This window comes from Hemiscyllium ocellatum, chromosome 37 (assembly GCF_020745735.1).
Source record: "Hemiscyllium ocellatum isolate sHemOce1 chromosome 37, sHemOce1.pat.X.cur, whole genome shotgun sequence".
In the NCBI taxonomy this organism is placed as follows: Eukaryota; Metazoa; Chordata; class Chondrichthyes; order Orectolobiformes; family Hemiscylliidae; genus Hemiscyllium; species Hemiscyllium ocellatum.
In genome coordinates, this window is record NC_083437.1 from 46,245,914 (window position 1) to 46,272,884 (window position 26,971).

Here is a 26,971-nt window from a genome sequence, read left to right on the forward strand (position 1 = left end):
CAGGGCCCGCACTGATAATGGAATGATACAGGGCCCGCACTGATAAAGGAATGATACAGGGTCCGCACTGATAAAGAAATGATACAGGGCCCGCACTAATAATGAAATGATACAGGGTCCGTACTGATAAAGGAATGATACAGGGTCCGCACTGATAAAGGAATGATACAGGGCCCGCACTGATAAAGGAATGATACAGGGCCCGCAGTGATAATGGAATGATACAGGGCCCGCACTGATAAAGGAATGATACATGGCCCGCACTGATAAAGGAATGATACGGAGTCCGCACTGATAAAGAAATGATACAGAGTCCGCACTGATAAAGGAATGATACATGGCCCGCACTGATAAAGGAATGATACGGAGTCCGCACTGATAAAGAAATGATACAGAGTCCGCACTGATAAAGGAATGATACATGGCCCGCACCGATAAAGGAATGATACAGGGTCCGCACTGATAAAGAAATGATACAGAGTCCGCACTGATGAAGGAATGATACAGAGTCCGTACTGATGAAGGAATGATACAGGGCCCGCACTGATAAAGGAATGATACAGGGACCGCATTGATAAAGGAATGATACAGGGCCCGCACTGATAAAGGAATGATACAGGGTCCGCACTGATAAAGAAATGATACAGAATCCACATTGATAAAGAAATGTTACAGGGTCCGCACTGATAAAGGAATGATTCAGGGTCCGCACTGATAAAGGAATGATACAGGGTCCGCACTGATACAGGAATGATACAGGGCCCGCACTGATAAAGGAATGATACAGGGCCCGCACTGATAAAGAAATGATACAGAGTCCGCACTGATAAAGAAATGATACAGGGTCCGCACTGATAAAGGAATGATACACGGCCCGCACTGATAAAGGAATGATACAGGGCCCGCACTGATAAAGGAATGATACAGGGCCCGCACCGATAAAGGAATGACACAGAGTCCGCACTGATAAAGGAATGATACAGAGTCCGCACTGATAAATGAATGATACAGGGCCCGCACTGATAAAGGAATGATACAGGGCCCGCACTGATAAAGGAATGATACAGGGCCCGCACTGATAAAGAAATGATACAGGGTCCGCACTGATAAAGGAATGATACAGGGCCCGCACTGATAAAGGAATGATACAGGGCCCGCACCGATAAAGGAATGATACTGAGTCCGCACTGATAAAGGAATGATACAGGGCCCGCACTGATAAAGGAATGATACAGGGTCCGCACTGATAAAGAAATGATACAGGGCCCGCACCGATAAAGGAATGATACAGGGCCCGCACCGATAAAGGAATGATACTGAGTCCGCACTGATAAAGGAATGATACAGGGTCCGCACTGATAAAGGAATGATACAGGGCCCGCACCGATAAAGGAATGATACAGAGTCCGTACCGATAAAGGAATGATACAGGGCCCGCACTGATAAAGGAATGATACAGGGTCCGCACTGATAAAGAAATGATACAGGGTCCGCACTGATAAAGGAATGATACAGGGCCCGCACTGATAAAGGAATGATACAGGGCCCGCACTGATAAAGGAATGATTCAGGGTCCGCACTGATAAAGGAATGATACAGGGCCCGCACTGATAAAGGAATGATACAGGGCCCGCACTGATAAAGAAATGATACAGAGTCCGCACTGATAAAGGAATGATACAGGGCCCGCACTGATAAAGAAATGATACAGGGTCCGCACTGATAAAGGAATGACACAGGGTCCGCACTGATAAAGAAATGACACAGGGTCCGCACTGATAAAGGAATGATACAGGGTCCGCACTGATAAAGGAATGATACAGGGTCCGCACTGATAAAGAAATGATACAGGGCCCGCACCGATAAAGGAATGACACAGAGTCCGCACTGATAAAGGAATGATACAGGGCCCGCACTGATCAAGGAATGATACAGGGCCCGCACCGATAAAGGAATGATACAGAGTCCGCACTGATAAAGGAATGATACAGGCTCCGCACTGATAAAGAAATGATACAGGGCCCGCACCGATAAAGGAATGACACAGAGTCCGCACTGATAAAGGAATGATACAGGGCCCGCACTGATAAAGGAATGATACAGGGCCCGCACTGATAAAGGAATGATTCAGGGTCCGCACTGATAAAGGAATGATACAGGGCCCGCACTGATAAAGGAATGATACAGGGCCCGCACTGATAAAGAAATGATACAGAGTCCGCACTGATAAAGGAATGATACAGGGCCCGCACTGATAAAGAAATGATACAGGGTCCGCACTGATAAAGGAATGACACAGGGTCCGCACTGATAAAGAAATGACACAGGGTCCGCACTGATAAAGGAATGATACAGGGTCCGCACTGATAAAGGAATGATACAGGGTCCGCACTGATAAAGAAATGATACAGGGCCCGCACCGATAAAGGAATGACACAGAGTCCGCACTGATAAAGGAATGATACAGGGCCCGCACTGATCAAGGAATGATACAGGGCCCGCACCGATAAAGGAATGATACAGAGTCCGCACTGATAAAGGAATGATACAGGCTCCGCACTGATAAAGAAATGATACAGGGCCCGCACCGATAAAGGAATGACACAGAGTCCGCACTGATAAAGGAATGATACTGGGCCCGCACCGATAAAGGAATGATACAGGGCCCGCACCGATAAAGGAATGATACAGGGCCCGCACTGATAAAGGAATGATACAGGGCCCGCACTGATAAAGGAATGATACAGGGTCCGCACTGATAAAGGAATGATACAGGGTCCGCACTGATGAAGGAATGATACAGAGTCCGCACGGATAAAGGAATGATACAGGGCCTGCACGGATAAAGGAATGATACAGGGCCCACACTGATAAAGGAATGATACAGGGTCCGCACTGATAAAGGAATGATACTGAGTCCACACTGATAAAGGAATGATACAGGGTCCACACTGATAAAGGAATGATACAGAGTCCGCACTGATAAAGGAATGATACAGGGTCCGCAGTAATAAAGGAATGATACAGGGCCCGCACTGACAAAGAAATGACACAGGGCCCGCACTGATAAAGGAATGATACAGGGTCTGCACTGATAAAGGAATTATACAGGATCAGCACTGTTAACGGAATGCCAACACTAATCTGGCTAAATAAGAAAATACAGGAATGTAAATGCTCTTCTGACCTTGGGGGGAAAAAAAGACTTTAATAAGATATACAGAATGCTGACATTTTACTGTCGTATTATCAAAGACTGAGGATTTGATAGTAAATCAAGTAGCTCACATGGCAACAGTACCTGTGTTTGAACATGCTATAATATTTGGCAGATATTCATTGTTGTCCAGATACATTGGTACCAAAGCTGTATACTTGCTAATGATATTGCACGCCTTGCTAGTGTGAATCGCATTCAGTTGGTATCTCCTTCCAGAACCTGCAATCAAAAAACAAAATAAATATACCTACAGGTTTCCTGACTATTTAAGTTTAGTATTGGTAAGGCCATTGTACAGACGGTACTTACATTCACAATCTCTCCCCCTTCATTATTTACCAATGCAAAATGGAAAAATGATTTAGTAAAAACATAAAGATTACCGCATGATAAATATCGTGTGAATAACGTTTCAGTCAATTTGCAATTGCTCACAACTGGGTAACAGAAAGTGATACATCCCATCAGTTATTAAACAAGTGGAGATCTGCAATTAAATTCAGCTGTTGTAGTTGGATCAATTAATTAATAAAATGTTGCAAAAACTGTTCAGTTTTGTGTAAAAGTACTTCTGGATATTAAAAAATGCTGTAAGAGGGTTTTGTGGTACAGTGATAGTGTCCATAGCTCTGAAGTAGAAGGCCTGGGTTCTGGTCCTACATGTTCCAGATGTATACAATAACATTTGTTTTTAAAAAGTGTTGCAATAATGTGGAATAGCTATATCGACAAGTTCTCCCTTCTGTTGACGTGGCTCCGATGAAGCCACAGGAAATAATACGTAGAAAATAGGAACAGAAGTAATCCTCTTGGCCCTTCGAGTCTGATCCAATACTCAGTACAATCATGGCTAAACCTCTACCTCAATGCCATATTCCTGTCTCACTCATACCCCTTAATACCTTTAAAGTCTAGAAATGCACCTGCCCCTTATCTGGAATATATTCAGTGGCATGGCCTCAACAGCTTTTTCTGTGGCAGATATTTCCACAGTTTCACTGCCCTTTGAGTGAAGAAAATGTTTCATCTCGGGCCTAAATGATTCTTAGACTGTTCACAATTTCTCTCAATGATTTAGATGTGGGACTAAATTAAATAGTTTCAAGTTTTGAGATGACAACAACCTCACTGAGAACGTGTGTTATGAAAATGATGCAAAGAAACTTTGAGGTAATTAGTAAAGGCTGAGAGAATGGGAAAGAACATGACAGAAACAGTATTGTCATGTGTATCTTGTTACAGAAGACAGTCAAAAACATTGTAAAGCATCACCACTCTTTGACACCATCTTAAAACATATAAAAATAATTCAAAACAATAAGACCATAAGACATAGGAGCAGAAATTAACCCATTCAGCCCGAGTCTGCTCTGCCGTTGGGTCCAAGTCTCTCCTACCAATGGAAATATCTTCCCAAAATCTGCTCTGTCCAGGCCATTCAGTATTCTGTACGTTTCAATTAGCTCCACCACCCCACCTCCTCTCCCCCCCTTCCCCAACTATCCTTCTAAACTCCATCAAGTATAAATTCAGAGTCCTCAAATGTTCCTCATATATTAAGCATTTCATTTCTGGAACCATTCTCGTGAACCCTCTCTGAACACAGTATATAAAGACAGAAGCATAAAGAAATAAAGAAAAGTGTTCAACTTTACATTCTTTCTTATTCTGCTAAGGGCCTGGTAGTCAGGCATGAGTCCCCACCGCCATTGGAACAAAAGTCTCCTCTCTTCTGTGCCATCTCACCTCCACTGATGTCCCCATCAATACAAATCCTCTTGACATACAAAGAGACTTGCATTCCTTGTCCAGATAATTTCTAAATCAACCTGATCTAGGTTGAGCAGGTGGGACTTGAACCCAAGGCTTCTGGCTCAGAAGTAAGAACATTATCATCGCACCAGAAGGGCTCCAGTGCCCTTGCCCTAAGGCTTTCACATAGCATCCAGAAATAGGAGGCACAGTCTCATTCTGTCTCATTCACAGTGTTAGTGAAGGTGAGGAGAAATGTTTACAATCAAATGTGACTGAATCTTTGAAATTGTCTATCAAAGAGAGCTGTGGAAAATAGAGTTGAGATTGGTAAACAGTCATGGTCTAAAACATCAGTTTCGGTTCAAGAGCTGAATGGTCTGCTCCTGTTCCTAAGTTTAATTCAGTTCCAGGCAGTAGGATTATCCTTGCTCTTCACCATTGCTGAAATTCCCTTCCTGATTCTACACACAGCCTGCTCTTCTGAAGGGAAATAAATCCTATTCTGTCACTCAGAAACACATTCACTCTTCATCATGTAGTTTACTGTCTCCGTGTATTTGATGTGTATCATGTGCTCACTTCAGTGTGTATCCTGCTGAATTCTTACCATATTCAATTTCACATTCTCTTTCAGCCATTTGTTCAAAATCTCTGATGATAGACTTAGCTGCCAAGTGATGGATTGTTTCACTCCACAGATCTTCCACATTACTATTGGCTGTGCGCTGAAGATAGGATTGAAGATCAAATCCAACTTCCCATTGAATAATTTCACCACACAATAGCCCTGAAATGAGTGCTTTGCAGCTATTGGTTAAGTTTTCCATCACTGACACATTCTGGTCTTCAAGGACTGATTCAGTGTCAAGAGTTGAAGACAGATGGTGAAGCTGGCCTGCAAATACAGTCAAAAAGAAATCAAGCGTTATGCACTCAATGCAAAAGATTTTACAACACACAGATATATCCAAGATGTATCCAATCTGATAATTCCAAATCTCTGATAAAATCTCAAGAATAACGAGGTTAAGGTGAGTTGAGGGTAGTTCAAATAAAGCTAAGGTAAAACAATAAACTTTGGTAAAAAACAGGATGTAAGAATGAATAGAAAAGGAAAGGCAGGTTGAAAATGGCATAAGGTAAATACATTTCAATGGATTTATTTAAATTATTTAATTATTTAATGAATGGATTGAATACTGCAGTAGTTGTGACCATTATTGAAACACCTCACAGACGTACAAAGTACTCCCAGAGCAAGCAGGAATGGTGGTTCAATAGTCAATCAAAAAGAAAATCCTCAAAAACAGAGAGGCCTGGTAAGGTGAAGAAAGCTATTTAAAATGTTTCTAAGGACAGGAGTACAGACCTAGTGGTGAAGTGAGGGGGAATAATAGACAAGAAGGTGGCTAGCTAAGACCATGGAGCAATTTAAATGTTTGTATTGGGCTACTGGGAGGCAGTCTAGCAAGTGTTAAGCTGCTGACTGGGGTTCTGGGGTTAATAATTAACTGGTTGTAGGAATAGAAAAGAAGAACAGATGATGCTGGGGAGGGGGGGGGGGGGGCGTTGGAGGAGGGTGGGGGGGGTGGCGGTGGAGTTATGACTATTCAGTCAATAAACTCAAACCCAAGGAAAATGTGGCTTGAGGTCAAATTCACTAACAGGCTGCAACCTGACTTGAAGAAGGTTCACCAGGGTGAGTGGAATTGGAATTTATAAATGTATGGAGTTTGCAGATGTGGCATTTGGGTTAGGTCAAGCTTAAAGTGGATTGATAATGTGAAGGCTAGTTTGAAAGACAGAGGAAAGTTATTGATTAGTTTTGGCCGTTGGAGATGAATGAGGATTTTAGATATACAATATGCAGAGATATAAAAACTGTTGGTTTGGTGTAACAGTGTAGGGGGACGGTAGAGTTTGAGCTTGCAGTTAAGACATTATCATGGATTTGGTACCTCCTTATCTGATGTAAAATGTCAGGCCAGAGAAACAAATGATTTCAAAGCCACAAGCACTGGGTAGCATTTCCAATATTGTGTTTTTCAATCAAGCAAACGTTTGGATGATCAGAAATTGAAAATGTAGTGGTAGATGTGGCCTATATGGATTTCAGTTAGGCCTTTTGATAAGGCTCCATGTGGTGGACTGCTCTAGAAGGCTAAATTGCATGGAAATCAAGTGGAGCTGGCAAATTGGATACACAATTGAATTGATGGTAGGAAGCAGAGGGGAATAGCGGAAGGATGCTTGTCAGGCTAGAGTCCTGTGACTAGTGGAGTGTTTCAAGGATCAGTGCTGGGCCTATTGTTATCTGTATCAATGATCTGGATGAGAATGTGCAAGATACGATTAGTAACTTTGTGTATAACAGTAAAATGATGGTATTGTGAACAGTGAGGAAGGTCATCAGAAATTGCAGTTGGACCTTGATCAGCTGGGGAAGTGGAGTGAGAAATGGCAAATGGAATTTAATATAGATAAGGGTGAAGTCTTGCATTTTGGAAATTCAAATCAAGGTAGGAGTGTCATGGTGAATGGTACTGCCTGAAGGAGCATAGTGGAACAGAAGAACCTTGCAGTTCAGATGCATGGTTCTCTGAAAGTGGAGTCACAGGTAGATATGACCAGTGAAGAAGACTTTTGACACACTGGCCTTCATCAGTCAGGGCACTGAATTAGAAGTTGGGAAGTTATGGTGCAGTTTTACAGAACGTTGGTGCGGCTGCACTTGGACTATGGTGTTCAGTTTTGGTCACCTTGTTATAGGAAGGATATTATTAAACTGGAAAGAGTGCAGAAGAAACCTACAAGAATGTTGCCAGGTCTCAATATTTGAGTTAAAGGGAGAGGGTGGACAAGCTAGGACTTTTTTCTTTAGAGCATAGGACTCTGATGAGGGACCTTATGAAGTGTATAAGATCATGAGGGGCATGGATCATGTGAATGCACTCTGTTTTTCCCAGGGTTGGGGAATTGAGGATTAGATGGCATCAGTTTATGGTTAGAGAGGAAAGAATAAAAGAGAACCTGAGGGGCAACTTATTTTTACTCACAATGGGATGGTATGCATATAGAATGAGCTGCCAGAGCAAGTGGTTGAGGCAGGTACATTAACAACATTTAACAGGTGTTTGGACAAGTATATGGATAGAAAAAGTTTAGAAGGATATGGACCAAGTGCAGGGAAATGGAGTTAGTGTGGATGGACACTTTGGTCATGGACCAGTTTGGGCTAAAGGGCCTGTCTCTATACTGTATGACTCTGATGTCTAGATCAGGGAAGTAGGTGATTGAGTTAAACATTGTTAGCAATATATACACAAAGCATCACAGCACTTCTGAATTCCTGACCTCTCTCACCTAGAAGGACAGAGGCAACAGATACTTTGGAATGCCACCACCTGTAAGTTTTCCTCCAAGTGACCCATCATCCTGACCTACAAACATTTCACTTGTCCTGAAGTGACTGTGGATCAAAATCCTGGGACTTACTCCCTAACAAGCACTATGGGTATACCCACAATCCTTGGGGCTGCAATGCTTCAAAAAGGCAGAGCATTACAAATTTCTCCAGAGCAATTGAGACTAGGCAGGAAATGCTACTCCAGCCAGTGATCCCACATACCATGTATGTACAAAAGAAACAATGCAGAAAAAGAAGTTGTATCACTCTTTCTAAGGAATGCCATTAGAGAATGCAGTGAAAAGGACAAGGCCAAGAAGGTCCTCAGGCATACCCCAGAATTGACACGGCAGCCATAACTAGGTAAACCAGGGATACATCAAGTGCAGGTTGCATCAAAGAAATGTTAGACACTGCGTGACAGTCAAAACTGTCAGTGGTCAAGAGACAGATAAATAGAACTAGGAAGTCAGATTCATGATTATACAGATATCAAGGTCTTACAGTTGGGAACCAGATAAAGCCATATTGAAGAAAGTCAAATAAAGAATAATGTAGATGTCAAATAATGTTTAAATAGATTTTTAAATTGGAGGTATTTAACTGGGCTGGCAATGTTATTGATTGGGCCAGACACCCCACCAAAAATTTTCAGAAGGTAGCCCAGAATCTAATATTTTTTTCCCCTAGTTGTTTTAGGCAGGTGTGTGATGGATATTCCAGGAGCTATGCAGCTGGTTAAACCACTGTTTTAAACGAAACAGAATTTATTGCACACTAACAAAAAAAAACTAAATTTAGAACAACAACTATTTGAAAACCAACCCAAAAATGCAACTTAAAGAGCTGTTCTGATTTCCTGCACTATTCCATAAACACACACCATGGCAAAAAGGTAAATTCCAACCCAGGTTCTTACAGGAGAGAGAGAGAGATCAGCATGGAGCTGTTTCTTTGGGTCCCCAACAATCCCAAAACTAGAGAAAGGACATAATAACCTTGTTAAAGGAGCATCATCATCAGCACAGCAGGCTGGTGGTGGTGGTGGTGGGGTGGGGGGGTAGGGAGAATGAGCTCTAGTACAGTACCAGAAGAAATAATATAATAGTGTCTTTGGTACACCAGTTTCAAAGGGCTATTATCGTGCTTTAAATTGGTATTGAATAATTAACTAATCCCACAACTGAATGGTTAAATTTAGGCAAAACACTAATGTCTTCTGAAAACGTTGAACAACAAGTTTCTACATTTTCAGGTGTTAAAATATCTTTGCATTTAGTTAAGAGCAAATATTAGCAAGTTATGTTGTTAGAGAGGGAAACAAGAGAATAGAAGCTATATGACTCTCCCAATTTTGGTTTCGAATCATCAAAGCAATAATAATTATCAGAGGAAAAGAGAAATTTGTGATGTGTCAGGACAGAATAAAGAGAGAGAAACCATTTCCATTGGTGGAAGAATTGAGAACAGATCAGAGAGACAGTTGAGCACTGTCTCTTATTAAACAGAAGAGCAGACTAGATGGGCTGAATTGTTAATTCTTGCTCCTTATCGTCTGAGAAGTTAAATGAAGACAACAAAAAAAGGCAGTAAGAAATTCAAGTCAGTTTTTTTTGCATTTTGTTTGGTATTTCTGTGGTTCACAAAACCTTCAAGGACTGGAACGCCCGAGTTCACTCAGTGTGCTAGGGTTACATAGGTCTAGGCAGTCAGCGCCAGGGTCCTGGATTCGATTCCTGTGTGGAGTTTGCACATTCTCCCCATGTCTGCGTGGGTTTCTGTCACAATCCAAATATTTGCAGGTTAGGGTGAATTGGCCATGCTAAATTGCCCATAATGTTCAGGAATGTGCAGATTAGATGCATTAGTTAGGGGTAAATGAGTCTGGGTGGATTACTCTTCGAAGGGTCGGTGTGGACTTGTTATGACCAAGGGCCTGTTTCCATACTGTAGGGATTCTATGGTTCTCTGGGTTGAGGCAAGGGTGAGTCATCTTGCCCATCTGTCACTCTCCTCTGCAATGGTTGGAACTGTCAGGTTTACTCATGTCCCACTTCCATTCCTCCTCCAGATCAAAGGGACGACTCTAGCATGCTCAAGAACATGTTGTTTTTGTTCTGGTGACTCCAAAGCACAGTAGTGTAGCATTCATTATCTTTAGGTAAAGGTCTCAGAGACTTTCTGAGAAAGTTGTTAATAAAGTGTAGATCACTCCTTAAGAAAGTTCCCAGAACATTTAACACTGTCTCAAAGGTCTTCATCAAACCTCCAAGAAGTGGATAGTAAACATGGCTTCAGATGTCTTGGAATCTTCAGCAATATGATTGACTACTGTTTGGAGAGGTCACTGATTGTACATCTGGCCACCAAATGCCATTTTATAACAAGTAATTTAATGATCAGAGTCTTCATCTTCTGGGTGGCTGTTGCTAGCAAACATTTCTTCTCTTTTCTAATGAGAGTGCTTTTTGCTCAAGATCTGTTAAAGCAGTGTTGCAGCTCCAGACACATTTTGGTTATGTTGAAGATTCTTTAGCTCCTAAAGGATCATGGAAAGTTCACCTCACAACCATCAATCAGAAAATCCTTAAGCAATGTTATAAAACATGATAAATATTTTTCTTAGTTCATCCTCTTGGAAATATATTTGGATGCTGTTTGGGGATAAAAAGCTGATTTTAGGTTGAGTTAACTCTTTTTTTCTAGAATAAGAGTTTTGAAGTTTTTCAATGAAAATCCCATCTGAATTTTGATCAGTTATTAAAAGTATTAAATGATCAAAAACTAAATAGATGGATCTGGTCCATTAGTCATTACAGCAAATTATGCTAGGAGTTGATGGACAGTGTTCAAATGAACATTGGTATTGTTCAAATTAAAGTTCATCTCAGTTCAACAATTCAGTAATAAGTTGACATTTTAATAAATGCTGACATTTACCTCAGGAGCATTTTAATTATGATTTTGTGTCTTTTGACTTGTTTTGAATATAATACGTTGTCACTGTCTTACAAAAACTTTATCAAAAAGTGGGAGATATAAAAAAAAGCCAAGTACATGTATTTTTTCCAGATCTAAAAAAAAGAGTATGTCCATTTATCACATTGACAGTTTAGGTCAAAATTATTGGGAAGGTCAAATTATTATTTACTTAATTAATCATAGAGGTTTCTTTATAACTGACCTGCTTAGTCAGTCATGAGCTGACTAATAAGTTACTAATAAATTAAATATTGTCTTCCCAACTCCCTGCCACATGTTGCTATGTTTCGTTAGAGTTAAAGGTGGACGTTTGTGAAAGTTTATGAATAAATAATTAATCATTGGAATAAATGAAAAAAAGTCAAAATGTAAAGGAATCACTGATGACTAAATGGTATCTGAAAATGTAGATGAAGTTCATTTCGGATTTCACCTAACAGTTTTGTAATTCACAATCACGGGTAGTAATACATGAAAATAGATAAAACTTCATCAGTTCATCATTTTGCAGAAGAAAATTAGATTTCAACAAGAACTATTAATTTGCAATTCATAAATTCACAGCATCTTTCAGGAGGCTCTGCAGCTCAGAGATCCTAGATCTTATCTCCTCTTTGGCTATATCCACTTTCCTTTGGAATGTTATTGTCAAATCTGTATTTTTATTGTATGGGATGTGTGTCACTGGCAGTGCCAGCATTTATTGCCCATCCCTATCTGGCCTTGAAGTGAATAGCTTGTTTGACTATTTCACAGGGCACTTCAGAATCAATTACATTGTTGGAGGTCTGGAGTCATAGGTCAACCAGACCTAGTAAGGAATGGCAGATTTTCTTACCAAATATATATATTGAAACAAAGAAAAGAACACAGGGTTATTTGGCCTTGCCCTATCATTTAATGATGATAGCTGATCATCCAACTCAGTCCCCTGTTCCCGCATTCTCCCTATGCCTTTTGATCTGATTAGCTTCAAGCACTATATCTAACTCCTTCTTGAAAACATTCAATGTTTTGGCCTAAACCACTTTCTGTAGCAGAGAATTCCACAGGCTCTCCACTCTCTGGATGACTGAACTTCTCCTCAATTTAGTGACCTCTGGTTCTGGACTCCCCAGTCATCAGGAACTTCCTCCTGTGTTCACTATGTCTAATCCTGTCCAAAGTTTATAGGCTTCTATGAGGACATTATTGAACTAGGCAGGTTTTTACTACAAAAAAAAGGTGGTCCCAGTTAGACTAGCTTTTAATTCCAAACTTTAATTTAAATTTCACCATTTGCTATGGTGGGATGCAAGCCCATGTTCCCAGAACAATAGCTTGGGATTTTTGGATTGTCTTATGGTTATTCGCCATTCTATCAATCAGCATATTCTGAATCCTAACCACTATTGCATAAAGGTTTCTCCTCCACTTGGCAGTTGCTTTTTTCAGTTATCTTATCTTTCCCTCAGGGCCAGAGGAAGCAACCTCTCTTTATTTACTCTAACCTAACCCTTGATGATTTTAAACCCCTCTGTTGGGTTCAATTCCAACCTCGGATGATTGTCTACGTGGAATTTGAACGTCTTCCCTGTGTCTGCGTGGGTTTCTTCTGGGTGCTCCGGTTTCCTCCCACAGTCCAAAGATACGTAGTATAGTGGATTGGCTAAATTGCTCTGTAATATCCAGGGAAGTAAAAACAATGACTGCAGATGCTGGAAACCAGATTCTGGATCAGTGGTGCTGGAAGAGCATAGCAGTTCAGGCAGCATCCAATGAACAGCGAAATCGCGTTTCGGGCAAAAGCCCTTCATCAGGAATAAAGGCAGTGAGCCTGAAGCGTGGAGAGATAAGGTTGGGGAGGGTGGGGGTGGGGAGAGAGTAGAATAGAGTACAATGGGTGAGTGGGAGAGGGGATGAAGGTGATAGGTCAGGGAGGAGAGAGTGGAGTGGATAGGTGGAAGAGGAGTTAGGCAGGTCGGACAAGTCCGGACAAGTCATGGGGACAGTGCTGAGCTGGAAGTTTGAAACTAGGGTGAGGTGGGGGAAGGGGAAATGAAGAAGCTGTTGAAGTGGGGTTGAAGTGTTCCGAGGTGGAAGATGAGGCGTTCTTCCTCTAGGCGTCTGGTGGTGAGGGAGCAGTGATGAAGGAGGCCCAGGACCTCCATGTCCTCGGCAGAGTGGGAGGGGGAGTTGAAATGTTGGGCCACGGGGCGGTGTGGTTGATTGGTGCAAGTGTCTCTCCATGCTTCAGGCTCACTGCCTTTATTCCTGTTGAAGGGCTTTTGTCCGGAACGTCGATTTCGCTGCTTGTTGGATACTGCCTGAACTGCTGTGCTCTTCCAGCACCACTGATCCAGAATATCCAGGAAAGTGCAGGTTAGATGGGTTAGTCATGTTAACTGTGAGGCTAGGGTGGATCTGGGTGAGATGTACGTTGAGAGGGTAATCAGTGCATACTCTATGGGCTGAATGGCCTCTCTCTGCACTGTAGGGATTCTATGATTCAGAAGAGTTATGATGGATTTGTTAAGGGAAAATTATGTTTAACTTGCTGGAGTTTTTGAAGAGGTAGCAGAAGATTGATGAAAGCAAGGCTGTTGATGTGCTTTCATTATGATCCCATTTAATGTTATTACTAGACAAGTCAGATCACAACTAAAATATCACTTGATAGATTTTGTTAAAATCAAAAGATCTGTCTTTCACTGAAACATGAGTGCATGAGGCTGCAGATTTGATTTCAATGATAAAAACAGAAGTCGATTGCTCAAAATAAATGAAGATAAAACAGAATAAATTTACCTTTTTATCCATAACACAAATTTGAAGGTTCTGAAACTCATGGTAAAATGCAATTCCATTAATCCCAAAAGTAATCCTTCACAGAATTCATACCAGAGAGAATTTCTTTCTCTTTCACATTTATAGGGCTTAATTTAACTCTGGCTTCAACTTTCCATTGTAAGAATCAAATCACTTCTTCCTGGAATCTTTCTACTATTGAGTTTTTAAACATTTTCATCTTTGAATAACTCCTTCAGTGTTACAACCAAATACTTCTGGTCTGAAACTTTAAAACTAAATTCCTTACAGTGAAGTAACCTTCTTCTAATAGCTCTAAACTCTCTCACTTTCTCAGCAGCAACAATGCCAAAGCCTTTAAATTGAACCCCAAAAGCTTTTTCCAAGTTTGGATGTTTCCACTAATCAAAAGAAAAAGACTTAATCTCTGACATTCTAAACTAAGCATCTAATGCACAGCTGTTGGTTTTGTTTGCTAGTAAAACACTCTTAATGCAAAAAACCCCATTACACACCAAGAACTCCCCCCTCACTGTTTTTAGAAGAAATCACCATGGCTACAAAAATATTTACAACTTAATTATTAAACTCTTTCAAATATAAAGACCAAAAATCTACATTCTACCAGCTCAAATCCAAATTCTAAAATAATTTATATTAAAATACAAATAAATCACACACCTTACATCATAAAGTAAGGGGTTTCACAGTGTCGAACAACAGACTTAGATGGAATTTTATCAGTCACGGTATAGAACGGACAGTAACATCATTGCCACAGTTAAGTTTGTACCATAAGAAGCAATAGGTAGTGATGAATGGGCATTCTCAGGCTTGTGGAGCTCCCCAGGCATCAGTATTGAGACCCTTGCTGTTCCTGATAGTTATTTCTACAAAGGGGAAACAGTTGTTAAGAATGTCTAAAAGATTCTTGAGTTTATAAATAGATGCATAGGGCTAAAAGCAAGGAAGTGATTCAACAGCTCTACAAATCATTGGTCAGATCATATTTTAAGTATTGTATTCAGATCTGGGTGTCTTTAAAGGAACAATGTTAAAACCCTGGATAGAGTGCAAAGGAGATTTACCAGAATGATACCAGGAATGAGAGATTTCAGATACAAGGAAAGATTAGAGAACTGGGCTTATTCTCCTTGGAGGTGAGAAGAGTTAAGAGGTGACTTTGTTGAGATATTCAAAATTATAAGTGATTTTGATGGGATAAAGAAGGATATTCTGTTCCCACCAGTTGGTATGTCAGTAATTAGGGGTCACAATTTCAAGACTGTCAGCAAGACTGCTCAGATAGAGATAAGGAGAAATGTCTTTATTCAGAGAGGAGTCAGGATTTGGAATGTACAGCCTGTGAGAGTGATGGAGGTGGATTCCTTAGGAGGTTTCAATAGAGATATATAATTAAAAGGGATAAATTCAGAGGACTATGGAGATAGGGCTGGAGAATGGTTCTTTCAGGAGTCTGTACAGGCATGTTGCGTTGAATGACCTCCTTCCCTGTAAAAATCTACAATTCTTTAATTTTATACACAAAGAAGATTAGAATACAGGAACAGACCCTTTGGCACACCATATCTGTACTGACCAAGATGCCATTTCAATTCAATCCCATCTGCCGGCATATGGTCCATATCCCTTTATTCCCTGCCTGTTCATGCATCTGTCTAAATATCTCTTAAACTTTACTATTGTAAACGTTGCTATTGTATCTGATTCACCATCCCCCAGCAGAATGTTTCAGGTACCTACCATCTGCTTTATAAATTATTTGCTGTGCACGTCTCTTTTAAACTTTTCCCCCCTCACCTTAAACCTATGGCCCTAGAATTTGACACTTGCAGTCTAAGAAAAAGACTCCACTATCCATCCTATCCATGCTCCTCAAAATTTTATACACATCTATCAGGTTGCCCTTCAGCCTCCAATGTTCTGGCAAAATTAATCCAAGTTTGTCTAACCTCTCCTCATAGATAATACAGTCCAATCCAGGCAACATCCTGGTTAACCTCTTTGTACACTCTCTAAAGCTCCCACATTCTTCCTAGAGTGTGGCGACCAGAGCTGCTCACAATACTCCAAATGAGGTTAAACAAAAATACAAATTGCCAGCATTTACACTCAATGCCCCAACCAATGAAGGGAAGAATGCTGTACACCTTCTTTATCACCTTATATTTGTGTTGCCACTTTCAGGGAATTATGGACTTGCGATCCACGATCCTTCTGTGTATCAATGGTCCTTATAAGCACTACCACAGTTAGGCAGCAGTGTGGGGGTTTTATAGAGGGGAAAAAAATATATACCCAGGAGATTTAGACTCTCCTCAGTTTAGGTGGTGGCTGGTGCGGCAGTCAGTGTGTTCCTGTTGGTATTGAGAAGGAGAAGAGTGTTTCAAAAAAAAACAATGCTCCTAATGGTCCAGCTTTTTACTGTATACTTTTCTCTTGCATTTGACCTCCCAAAATGCATCACCTCTCACTTGTTCAGATTAGACTCCATCAGCCATTTCTCCACCCAACTTGCCAACTAATCTATATCCTGCTTTAAAAGACTTCCTCATTATTCACAAATCCAACAATTTTCATGTCATCTGCAGGCTCACTAATCAGACCACCTACATTTTCATTTGAATCATATATATACATACTACAAACAAATACTGATCCTTGTGGAATACTATTGGTCACAGACTTCTAGTCAAGAAAACACCCTTCCACAACTACCATCTTTGTCTTCTGTAACCAAACAAATTTTGTATCTAACTTATCACCTTATCATGGATCTCATATGACTTAATCTTCATGACCAGCGTATCATGAGGGACTTTATCAAATGCTTTTGCAAAGTCAACATCCACTGCCCTGCTCTCATTAATCATCTTTGTCACTTCCTCAAAAAACTCAGTCAAGCTTGTGAGACAAAACCACCCCTGCAGAAAGTCGTGCTGACTATCCTGAACCAGTCCATTTTTTACTAAATGTGAGGAAATCAGTCCAAAAGAATCTTCTCTGATAATTTCCCGACTATTAAGTCAAGCTCAGCAGCCTATAATTTCCTGGATTATCCCTGTTACCCTTCTTGAACAAAGGGTACAACATTGGCTATTCTCCAGCATTCTGGGACCTCACCTGTAGCTAAAGAGGATACAAAGAGTGCAATCAGGGCCTCAACAATCTCCCAAAATATCCTGAGATGGATCCTGGGGACCTATTTACTCTAATGTTTTTCAAGAAACCCAACACTTATATCAACCCTTAATATCAACATACCCGAGAATATAGACATACCACTCCCGAATTTTACCATCACCCATGTCTTTCTACTTGCTGGATAATGATGTGAAGTACTCATTAAGGACCTTGCCCACTTGCTCTGGCTCCATGCATAAACTCTTTCGTTTTTCCTTGAGTGGACCTACCTTTTTCCTAACTCTCTTGCTCTCAAAATATTCCCCTTAAACCTAATGGTCAAGCACATTTCATGGCCCATTTTAGCCCTCCGATTTCCTTGTTTAGGTTCTTAGAACATAGAACATAGAACATAGAAGGATACAGCGCAGTACAGGCCTTTCGGCCCTCGATGTTGCGCCGACCGAGTCCTACCTAACCTATACTAGCCCAATAACTTCCAAATGCCTATCCAATGCCCGCTTAAATGAACATAAAGAAGGAGAGTTCACCACTGATACGGGCAGGGCATTCCATGAACTCACAACCCGCTGTGTGAAGAATCTACCCCTAACATCTGTCCTATACCTACCACCCCTTAATTTAAAGCTATGTCCCCTAGTAACACCTGACTCCATTAGCGGTAAAAGGTTCTTAGTATCTACCCTATCTAAACCCCTAATCATCTTATACACTTCTATCAGATCTCCCCTAAACCTTCTCTTCTCCAATGAGAACAGCCCCAAGTGCCTCAGCCTTTCCTCATAAGATTTTCCTACCATTCCAGGCAACATCCTGGTAAACCTCCTCTGCACTCGTTCTAAAGCTTCCACATCCTTCCTATAGTATGGCGACCAAAACTGCACACAATACTCCAGATGAGGCCTCACCAGAGTCTTATACAACTGCAACATGACCTCAGGACTCCGGAACTCAATTCCTCTGCCAATAAAGCCCAGTACACCATATGCCTTCCTCACAGCACTATTTACCTGGGTGGCAACTTTCAGAGATCTGTGTACATAGACACCAAGATCCCTCTGCTCATCCACACTACCAAGTAGCCTACCATTAGCCCAGTAATCCATCATCTTGTTATTCCTACCAAAGTGAACGACTTCGCACTTAGCTACATTGAATTCCATTTGCCACATTTCCGCCCAGCTCTGCAACTTATCTATATCCCACTGTAACCTACCACTTCCTTCCTCACTATCCACAACTCCACCGACTTTCGTGTCATCCGCAAACTTGCTTACCCAGCTTTCAAGTCCTTCCTCTAGATCATTTATAAAGATAACAAAAAGCAATGGTCCCAAAACAGATCCTTGTGGTACACCGCTAGTAACTGCGCTCCAAGATGAACATAATCCATCAACTACTACCCTCTGTCTCCTTCCAGCCAGCCAATTCCTAATCCAAACCTCTAATGTATCCTCAATGCCATACCTCCGAAGTTTTAGCATTAGCCTACCATGGGGAACCTTATCGAACGCCTTACTAAAATCCATATACACAACATCTACTGCTTTACCCTCATCCACTTCCCTAGTCACCTTCTCAAAGAACTCAATAAGGTTTGTGAGGCATGACCTGCCCTTCACAAAACCATGCTGGCTATCCCTGATCACGTTATTCCTACCCAGATGTTCATAAATCTTATCCCTTACCATTCTCTCTAAGACTTTGCCCACCACTGAAGTCAGACTCACTGGCCTATAGTTACTAGGGCTATCCCTACTCCCTTTCTTGAACAATGGGACCACATTCGCTATCCTCCAGTCCTCTGGTACTATTCCCGTTGACAATGACGACATAAAAATCCAGGCCAATGGCTCTGCTATCTCCTCCCTAGCTTCCCATAGGATCCTGGGGTAAATGCCATCAGGCCCAGGAGACTTATCTATATTCATCCTCTCCAATATTCCCAAAACCTCTTCCCTGCATATTTCCAGGGCATCCATTCTAATTATTTGTGATTCCATATTCACATCAGCAGTGTCCTGTTCCTGAGTGAATACTGATGAAAAGTACTGATTTAATGTCTCTCCAATCTCCTCCGCCTCCACACACAACTTCCCACTACTATCCTTGACTGGACCGATACCTACCCTAGTCATCCTTTTATTCTTGACATACCTATAGAAAGCCTTTGGGTTTTCCCTAATCCTACCAGCTAAAGACTTTTCATGTCCCCTTCTCGCTTTTCTTAGCTCCCTCTTTAGCTCCTTCCTGGCTACCTTGTAACTCTCAATCGCCCCTACTGAACCTTCACGCCTCATCTTTACATATGCCGCCTTCTTCCCTTTCACAAGGGACTCCAATTCCTTACTAAACCACGGCTGCCTCACAAGGCCCTTTACACCATGCCTGACTGGTACATACCTATCGAGGACACACAGTAGCTGCTCCTTGAACAATCCCCACATCTCATTCGTGTTCTTCTCTTGAAGCCTGTTTTTCCAATCCACACAACCTAAGTCATGCCTCACTGCATCATAATTTCCCTGCCCCCAGCTATAGCTCTTGCCCTGCGGCGCACGATTATCCCTCTCCATCACTAAAGTAAAAGTCACCGAGTTGTGGTCACTGTCCCCTTCTTTGCTTCCTTTCTATTCCTCAAGAACCTTGTCTGATTTCAGTTTCCTATACTTACATGTGCTTCTTCTTTAATTCTGACTAGTCTTTGAGTAACTCTTTTCATCCAGGGCTCCTGAATTTTGTTGTCCTTATCTTTCATCTTCACAAGAGCATGTTGGTGCTGAACATTGACCAACTGGCCTTTAAAGGTCTCCTTCATATAAGACGCAGATTTGCCCCTAAACATCCACCCAAAATCCAATTTCTCCATTTCCTACCTAATTTTCTTGTAATTATCCTTCTCTGAAGTTGGCACTTTCGCTTGAGGACAGTCTTATCCTGATAGCTAACTATCTTAAAACTTGTGGAATTATGATCACTGTTCCCAAAATGTTCCCCCACTGAAACTTCAATCACATGGCCAGGCTCATTCCCCAGCACAAGGTCTAATATGGTCTCTTACTTAGTTGGACTATCTATATATTGTTCCTCCTGCATGTAACTAACAAATTCTACCCTATCAAAACCCTGGCACTAAGGGATTCCAGTCAATGTTGGGTAAGTAAAAAAAAAATCACCCACCTTGTTGTTTTTACATCATTCCATGATCCGCCTGTATATCTGTTCCTCTATCTCCTGCTAGGCATTGGAATGGCTATAGCATAACTCCAAAGTGATGACACATTTCTTATTCCTATATTCTGCCCATATTGCCTTGCTGGATCAGCCCCCCAAGATGCCTTATGAATTCCTGATTAGGAAAATGCACTAGAGACAACAGCAACAATGTTGTATTTGCAAGGAGCAGAGATATACAGTCTACAAGACCTTCAGAAAGAGGTCACATAGCATAGCTTCCAGATGGAAGAGGATCAATCTTGAAGCCAATTGAAGAGGATTGTGAGAAACTTGTTTAAAGAGCAACAGGCCTTTGATCACTCTCTCTTTGCAACACCACCCTGCAAAGTGCAGGAGTCAAAAACCCACTTGTGATCATCTTTACCATTCACAGTTGGTGGAGGAACATCCTAATCCAAAGGGTTGTGAATTTGTAGTATTTCCTGCCCAGTGAAGCAGTTGAGGCTACCTCGTTAAGGCAAAGATAGATATTTGAACAGTAAAGGAATTAGCGTTATGGTGAGTGGGTGGGTAAGTGGACCAGAGTCCAAAAAAAAAATCAGCCGTGAACTTATTGAATAGCAGAGCAGGCTCAACAGGCCAGATGGTCTACTCCTGTTTCTTATGTTCTTAGGAGAAGGCAGGAAACTGGTGCAAGTTAGAATACTCAGAGGGCTTGTGCAGATATGATGGGCTGAATGGCTTCCTCCTGCACATAACAATTTTCTGATTCTGAATTGAGACTACCTTCTTGGTGAATATTGTATTGTACAGTGCTGAGTAACTATTGAAATATCTTCATATATAATTGATATGGTAATTGTCTGATCTGTATGTTACTAATTTGACTTTAATCAGTGTGTTACTGCAGACTGCAACCAACTTTAATAAATATCATTTATTCCGCTTAATGAAATGCAAAGTGGAGAAAGAATTTAATGAATCACTCAAAGCAAAGTTTGGGTACTGCACACATTTTAATAAGATCTATCTCCTTAAAGATTCCAAGCACTCTGTACAATTGGGACCAAAACAGTGTAACTTCTGGACCTTAATTGATTCATAATGGTTATAGAATATAAACTCTGTATAATTATTTTACTCTGCTCTCATATTGTTGGTTTTGCAACTGTGTCTGTGCAGGGTCAGCAGGCCAAGTGACATTATCATAAGACTATTAATAAACCGCCAAAATAATGTTCTGAGACCCAGGTTCAACTTCTGCCATGGCAGATGGTGGAAATTGAATTCAATCTTTAAAAAAAGTTTAATGATGCCATGAATCCATTGTCAATTGTCAGGAAAAACCCATCTGCTTCATTAAAGTACTTTAAGGAAGGAAACTGCCATCCTTACCTGGTCTGGCCTACAGCAATACGGTTGATGCTGAACTGCCCTCTGGACAATTAGGGATGGGCAATAAACGCTGGCCGAGCCAGTGACACCCTCATCCCTTGAATGAGTTTTTAAAAAATTTTGAGCATAAAAATGTAGTAGCATTGAAAAACAATTGAACAAAAACTAGAGGTTATGAAAGGTACAGTAATCAATTCTGAATGAATGTTTCTATGACACTCCTGTAGTAATGTTGGATAATAATCTATTCTTTAGTGTGTCTGCCATAATACCTCGGGGTAGTTCTTTACCTTTACTACCTAACTAATAATCTGCCATCATCCCTGTCATTACATGCCTACCTGATCTTTACTCCATTACAAAGGTAACAAATAAACTAATTAGACCTCCTTTCTTTCCTTGGTTGCCTCCCCTCCCTCTCATAGTCATCTCCCTTACTTCTTGCCTTCTCCCCTTCTCCTTCGGTTGTTCCTCTCCCTTTATGCTCATTTCCTCCCCTGCCTTGAGCCCTCCTTTTGCCTTCTCTGTTCTCCTCCCCTTCACCAATGCACATTTGTCTGCCCGGTCCACAATACGACCCTGACTGTGAACCTGCGTCCCTTCCCATTGATAAACTGACTCAACAGTCTACCTACTTACTTTGACCATCGTCATGTGGTGAGTCCAATCCTGAACTTTTAGCTCTTAATGCTGTCTTTCACTGTGAATACCATCAATTATTCAGGACTTACTTGTACATATATCTTGCTCAGTCAGTAGTGCTGTTTTCTGTTTGGAAGCTTGTGACTTTTGCACTCCTTTCAGATTCGTGCTTGGGATCTTAAATCCACCCTTAGAGGTCAACCTTATCATTCCAAAGGCTGTAGCCTTGACAAGGATCATCTCACTGTTTAATTAGAAAATTGCTTCAACTCTGAAAGTAAGGTTATCTGCAGTTCCAGACTCGCAGCATAGAAATGTATTTGACTTGCATTTTTATTGGTCCATTTTCTCTGAGAAATTTCTTCCTTTTTCAGACGAACTTTATGACAGTGCGGACAAGTTTTATTCAATGTGAGGGGGAGACTGGGAGGAGGGGTGCAATGCACAGAAAGGAGGCTCAGAAATGGTTCTTCTCCATGATGAATCATTATCAATCTAAGGGTATTGCCACTCAGTTAAAATGCTCTGTAAGTCAGTTCTAGCTAATCCGATATTACTACATATAACCATCTTTAAAACATTTGCAAAAACAAATAAAACATTAGAAGTCCCATTGAAATTTGCTGTTTGACACCTAGTAAATAATGTTTCTTGATTGTTCTACAAAACTTGCACAATATTAATTTCATTTCATGCCATTTTAATTAATTACCAACTTGTTGCAATTTTCATGTACAGAAAATTAGGTGAAATAACAGGAGCAGTGAGGCCTTGTCTAGATTTAACCTATCTCCATTTCCCCAAACCGTTCCAAACTCACTCTTAGCATACAGAATTACTCACCAGATTCTGAACAGTTGCCAGTCAAAGAACTCTCTATGGATGACCTGGTGTTGATGCTACCATCACTGTGCACTATGTAATCCCCCGTGGCTAACTTCTGCGGACTCGACTGTACATCTGAATCTTGGCTACTTGAAACACAGTTCTGATGCAGTAAAGATGGTCTCCTTTTTCCAACAAGCCTTGACCTTGTGGCACTTGTGCAGGAGCCCACTACATTTATCTGCAGTTAAACACGACCAGAGTATAATTTTATTGATATATCTGAGCTCCAGTAAAAACAAAGTATATCTCAGCACATTTACCAATACAAGAAAGTGCAAAATGGAATTATCGATAAATAACATAATAAATAACAAATACATAAATACAAAGAACAGTAGTAATATTGTTAGGAATTAACAATTTGAGATTATCTGCAAGAATGATAGTAATTAATAATTACAGAATATTTGATCTAAACTTCTAAGGTGAGTGAAAGGCTTTTAGCTTCATACACAATTGGTTTGAGCTACTAGCCAGTGTCACACTTAAAAAAATCTCTTATATGTAAAATTTTGATTAAATCTAACTTTTGTATATTTCCAGCTCTCAAATACAAAACTTGTTTAATTTCAGTTGGATAAATAAAAGGAAAATGTATTTAAATTTTAACTTTAACCCACAATTTTACACTTTATTTCCACTACTCTCTCAGTTAATTAAACGTATGAAGAATTGTCCCTTGATAGTAATCTTTCATTCCTTGCTGCAGCTATTTCTATTTTATTTTTCATATCTTATATTTCTACAGATTTCCAAACCATTTTGGATTATTCAGATTCTTCTAATTTGCTTTCTCAGACTTTGGGTACAACATCAGATGGCCTCTGACATAGAGCATTTGAATTCCAATGTGTGATTACCCCAAAAATGATTGGATTGGCACAGGCAGCAGCCTGGGGCAAAAAATGAGGTCTGCAGATGCTGGAGATCACAGTTGAAAATGTGTTGCTGGTTAAAGCACAGCAGGTCAGGCAGCATCCAAGGAATAGGAAATTCGACGTTTCGGGCATAAGCCTTTCATCAGGAATGAAGGGCTTATGCCCGAAACGTCGAATTTCCTATTCCTTGGATGCTGCCTGACCTGCTGTGCTTTAACCAGCAACACATTTTCAACAGGCAGCAGCCTGACAGTTACAATTAGCACATGCTGTTGGGTGAATTGTTCAGCAGCTGTGCACCTCAGCAGGGGTGGCAAATTTGTGTGAAACTAACACTAATTAAAGCTAACTTACACATCTTAAAGGTGACATGCTGCAGCAGGGTCTGGACGGGTTACAGAAGAGTTGGTACCGTCACCATAGTCCCAAGGGACTGATCTGTTATTAGAGAGAAGCAATTGATTGTGGTTTAACCGGAGGGTCACCACAATCCAGGCAAGGGGATAAACTGAGAAGGATTTTTTTTCATGGTAACCCCAGTCAATGCAGAACCCACACTGTTTGCATCACTTTGTGTGACAAATCACACAACACCAGGTTATAATCCAATAGGTTTATTTGGAAGCACTAGCCTTTTGAGAGCTGCTACTTCATCAGGTGATTGTGGAGCATAAGATCCTAAAACAGAATATAGCAAAAGATTTCAGTTGCATGACACTGCAATGATATATTGAACAAATGTGGATTGTTGTTAAGTTTTTCATCTTTTAAATGGGTTACAGGTTTCAGTTCATTAATATGTAAATCCCAGAACTTCTTTTAAGTCACCTTCTTGAGATAAGTTAAGGTTTTAATAACAAAAAGATGATATCTCCACTCAGAGAGTGTATTAAAGCTGTCTGTATGCCAATCTTTTATACACCCCACACACAAGTCTATGGGGTGAATTTGTATTTGTAGAAATACAAAATAGAAATACATTCTATTTTGTGTAAAAAATGCTCAATCTGCAGGTAGTCAATACATGTCATATTTTGTAAATTCCACTTTGGAAATAAAACAGTCTGACTCAAGCTTGGGATACAGACATCTTTAATGCAGTGCCTGAGCTAAGATGTCACCTTTTGTTATAAAACTTTAAGTTATCTTGAAGGTGACTTAAAAGAAGTTCTGGGATTTATATTATTAATGAACTGAAACCTGCAACCCATTCAAAAAGATGAAAGACTTAGCAACAATCCAGGTTTGTTCAATATATCATTTCAGTTGCATGATACTGCAATCTTTTGCTATACATTGTGTTTTAGGATCTGATTCTCCATAACCACTGATGAAGGAGCAGCATTTCAAAAGCTAGTGCTTCTAAATGAAGCTGTTGGACCAATGTTGGACTAAAAATCACCTGGTGTTGTGATTTTTAACTTTGTTCATCTCAGAATACACTGGCTCATTGACACGTCACAAACCAGTCACCCAGCTAATTGAGGCAAATGCCCGAAACGTTGATTTTCCTGCTCCTCGGATGCTGCCTGACCTGCTGTGCTTTTCCAGCACCACTCTGATGTAAACCCAGCTAATTGAGCTAACCAACCCAGACAAATGTACTTATTGCAATATCCTCACAGTTGTAGTTTCCTGTCTCTTGCAGGAGAAGGTAATTTACAATAGATGGCAGTAATTAATGATCTACAAGGGCAGGCCCAGTAATATGTGCTGACTCCCGAGGAGAAAGTTAAAAATCACACAACACCAGGTCATAGTCCAACAGTTTTACTTGAATGCACAAGTAAATACTTAATGAAGGAGCAAATAAACCTGTTGAACTATAACCTGGTGTTGTGATTTTTAACTTTGTCTACCCCAGTCCAAAACTCTCTCAAAGCATCCCTCAGAGAAGACAGTGTTGGAGATAACTACTACAGCCCTCACCCCAATACTGCCACTGTGCCTTTCTAATATCACCTACCCAAGAGCTGCCACTTGACCAGCAGTTTGAAAGAAGCAAAAGGCTAAAGGCTGAGCAGACTGAATAGGAAGAAACACCATCGCTTCATCTAAAGCTTTCAGTCACCAATTTAGACAGTGTACACAGGCACACTCAAGCCTGGACGGGACATGAGAAGTCTTTGGCTTGTAGGATCAAGGAAAACCCTAAGGCTTTCCATCAGTATGTCAGGAATAAAAGAATGACTAGAATAAGATTAATGCCTGACAAGGGCAGTAGTGAGAAGCTGTATGTGGAGTCAGAAGGATAGGAGAGGCGCTAAATTAATATTTTTCATCAGTGTTCACACAGGAAAAAGACAATGCTGTCAAGGAGAACACTGAGATACGAGCTATTTAGACTAGATGGGAGTGAGGCTAACAAGGCGGAGGTGTTACAATTCTGGAAAGTGTGAAAATAGATAGGTCACCTAGGCTGGATGGGATTTATCCAAGGATTCTCTAGAAAGCCAAGGAGGAGATTGCAGAGCCTTTGGCTTTGATCTTTGTGTTATCTTTGTCCACAGGAATAATATCAGAAGACCAGAGGATTGCAAATGTTGTTCCCATGTTCAAGAAGGGGAGTAGAGACAACCCTGGTAATTATAGACCAGTGAGCCTTACTTCAGTTGTGGGTAAAGTGTTGGAAAGGATTATAAGTGAGAGAATTTATAACCAACTAGAAAGGAATAA

At 40.7% G+C, this 26,971-nt stretch overlaps 1 protein-coding gene across 1 annotated transcript in view; it reads right to left on the bottom strand.

The window, feature by feature from the left end:
* The window catches only part of vwa5b1 (von Willebrand factor A domain containing 5B1), a 226,085-nt gene that overhangs the window by 82,574 nt on the left and 116,540 nt on the right, over positions 1-26,971 (bottom strand). The window contains exons 14-16 of the mRNA XM_060852285.1: positions 23,373-23,595; positions 5,583-5,870; positions 3,294-3,439 (exon numbers count right to left, since the gene is read on the bottom strand). Of these exons, the coding sequence (XP_060708268.1) occupies positions 3,294-3,439; positions 5,583-5,870; positions 23,373-23,595 (657 nt within the window). The remainder of the gene's footprint in view (positions 1-3,293; positions 3,440-5,582; positions 5,871-23,372; positions 23,596-26,971) is intronic.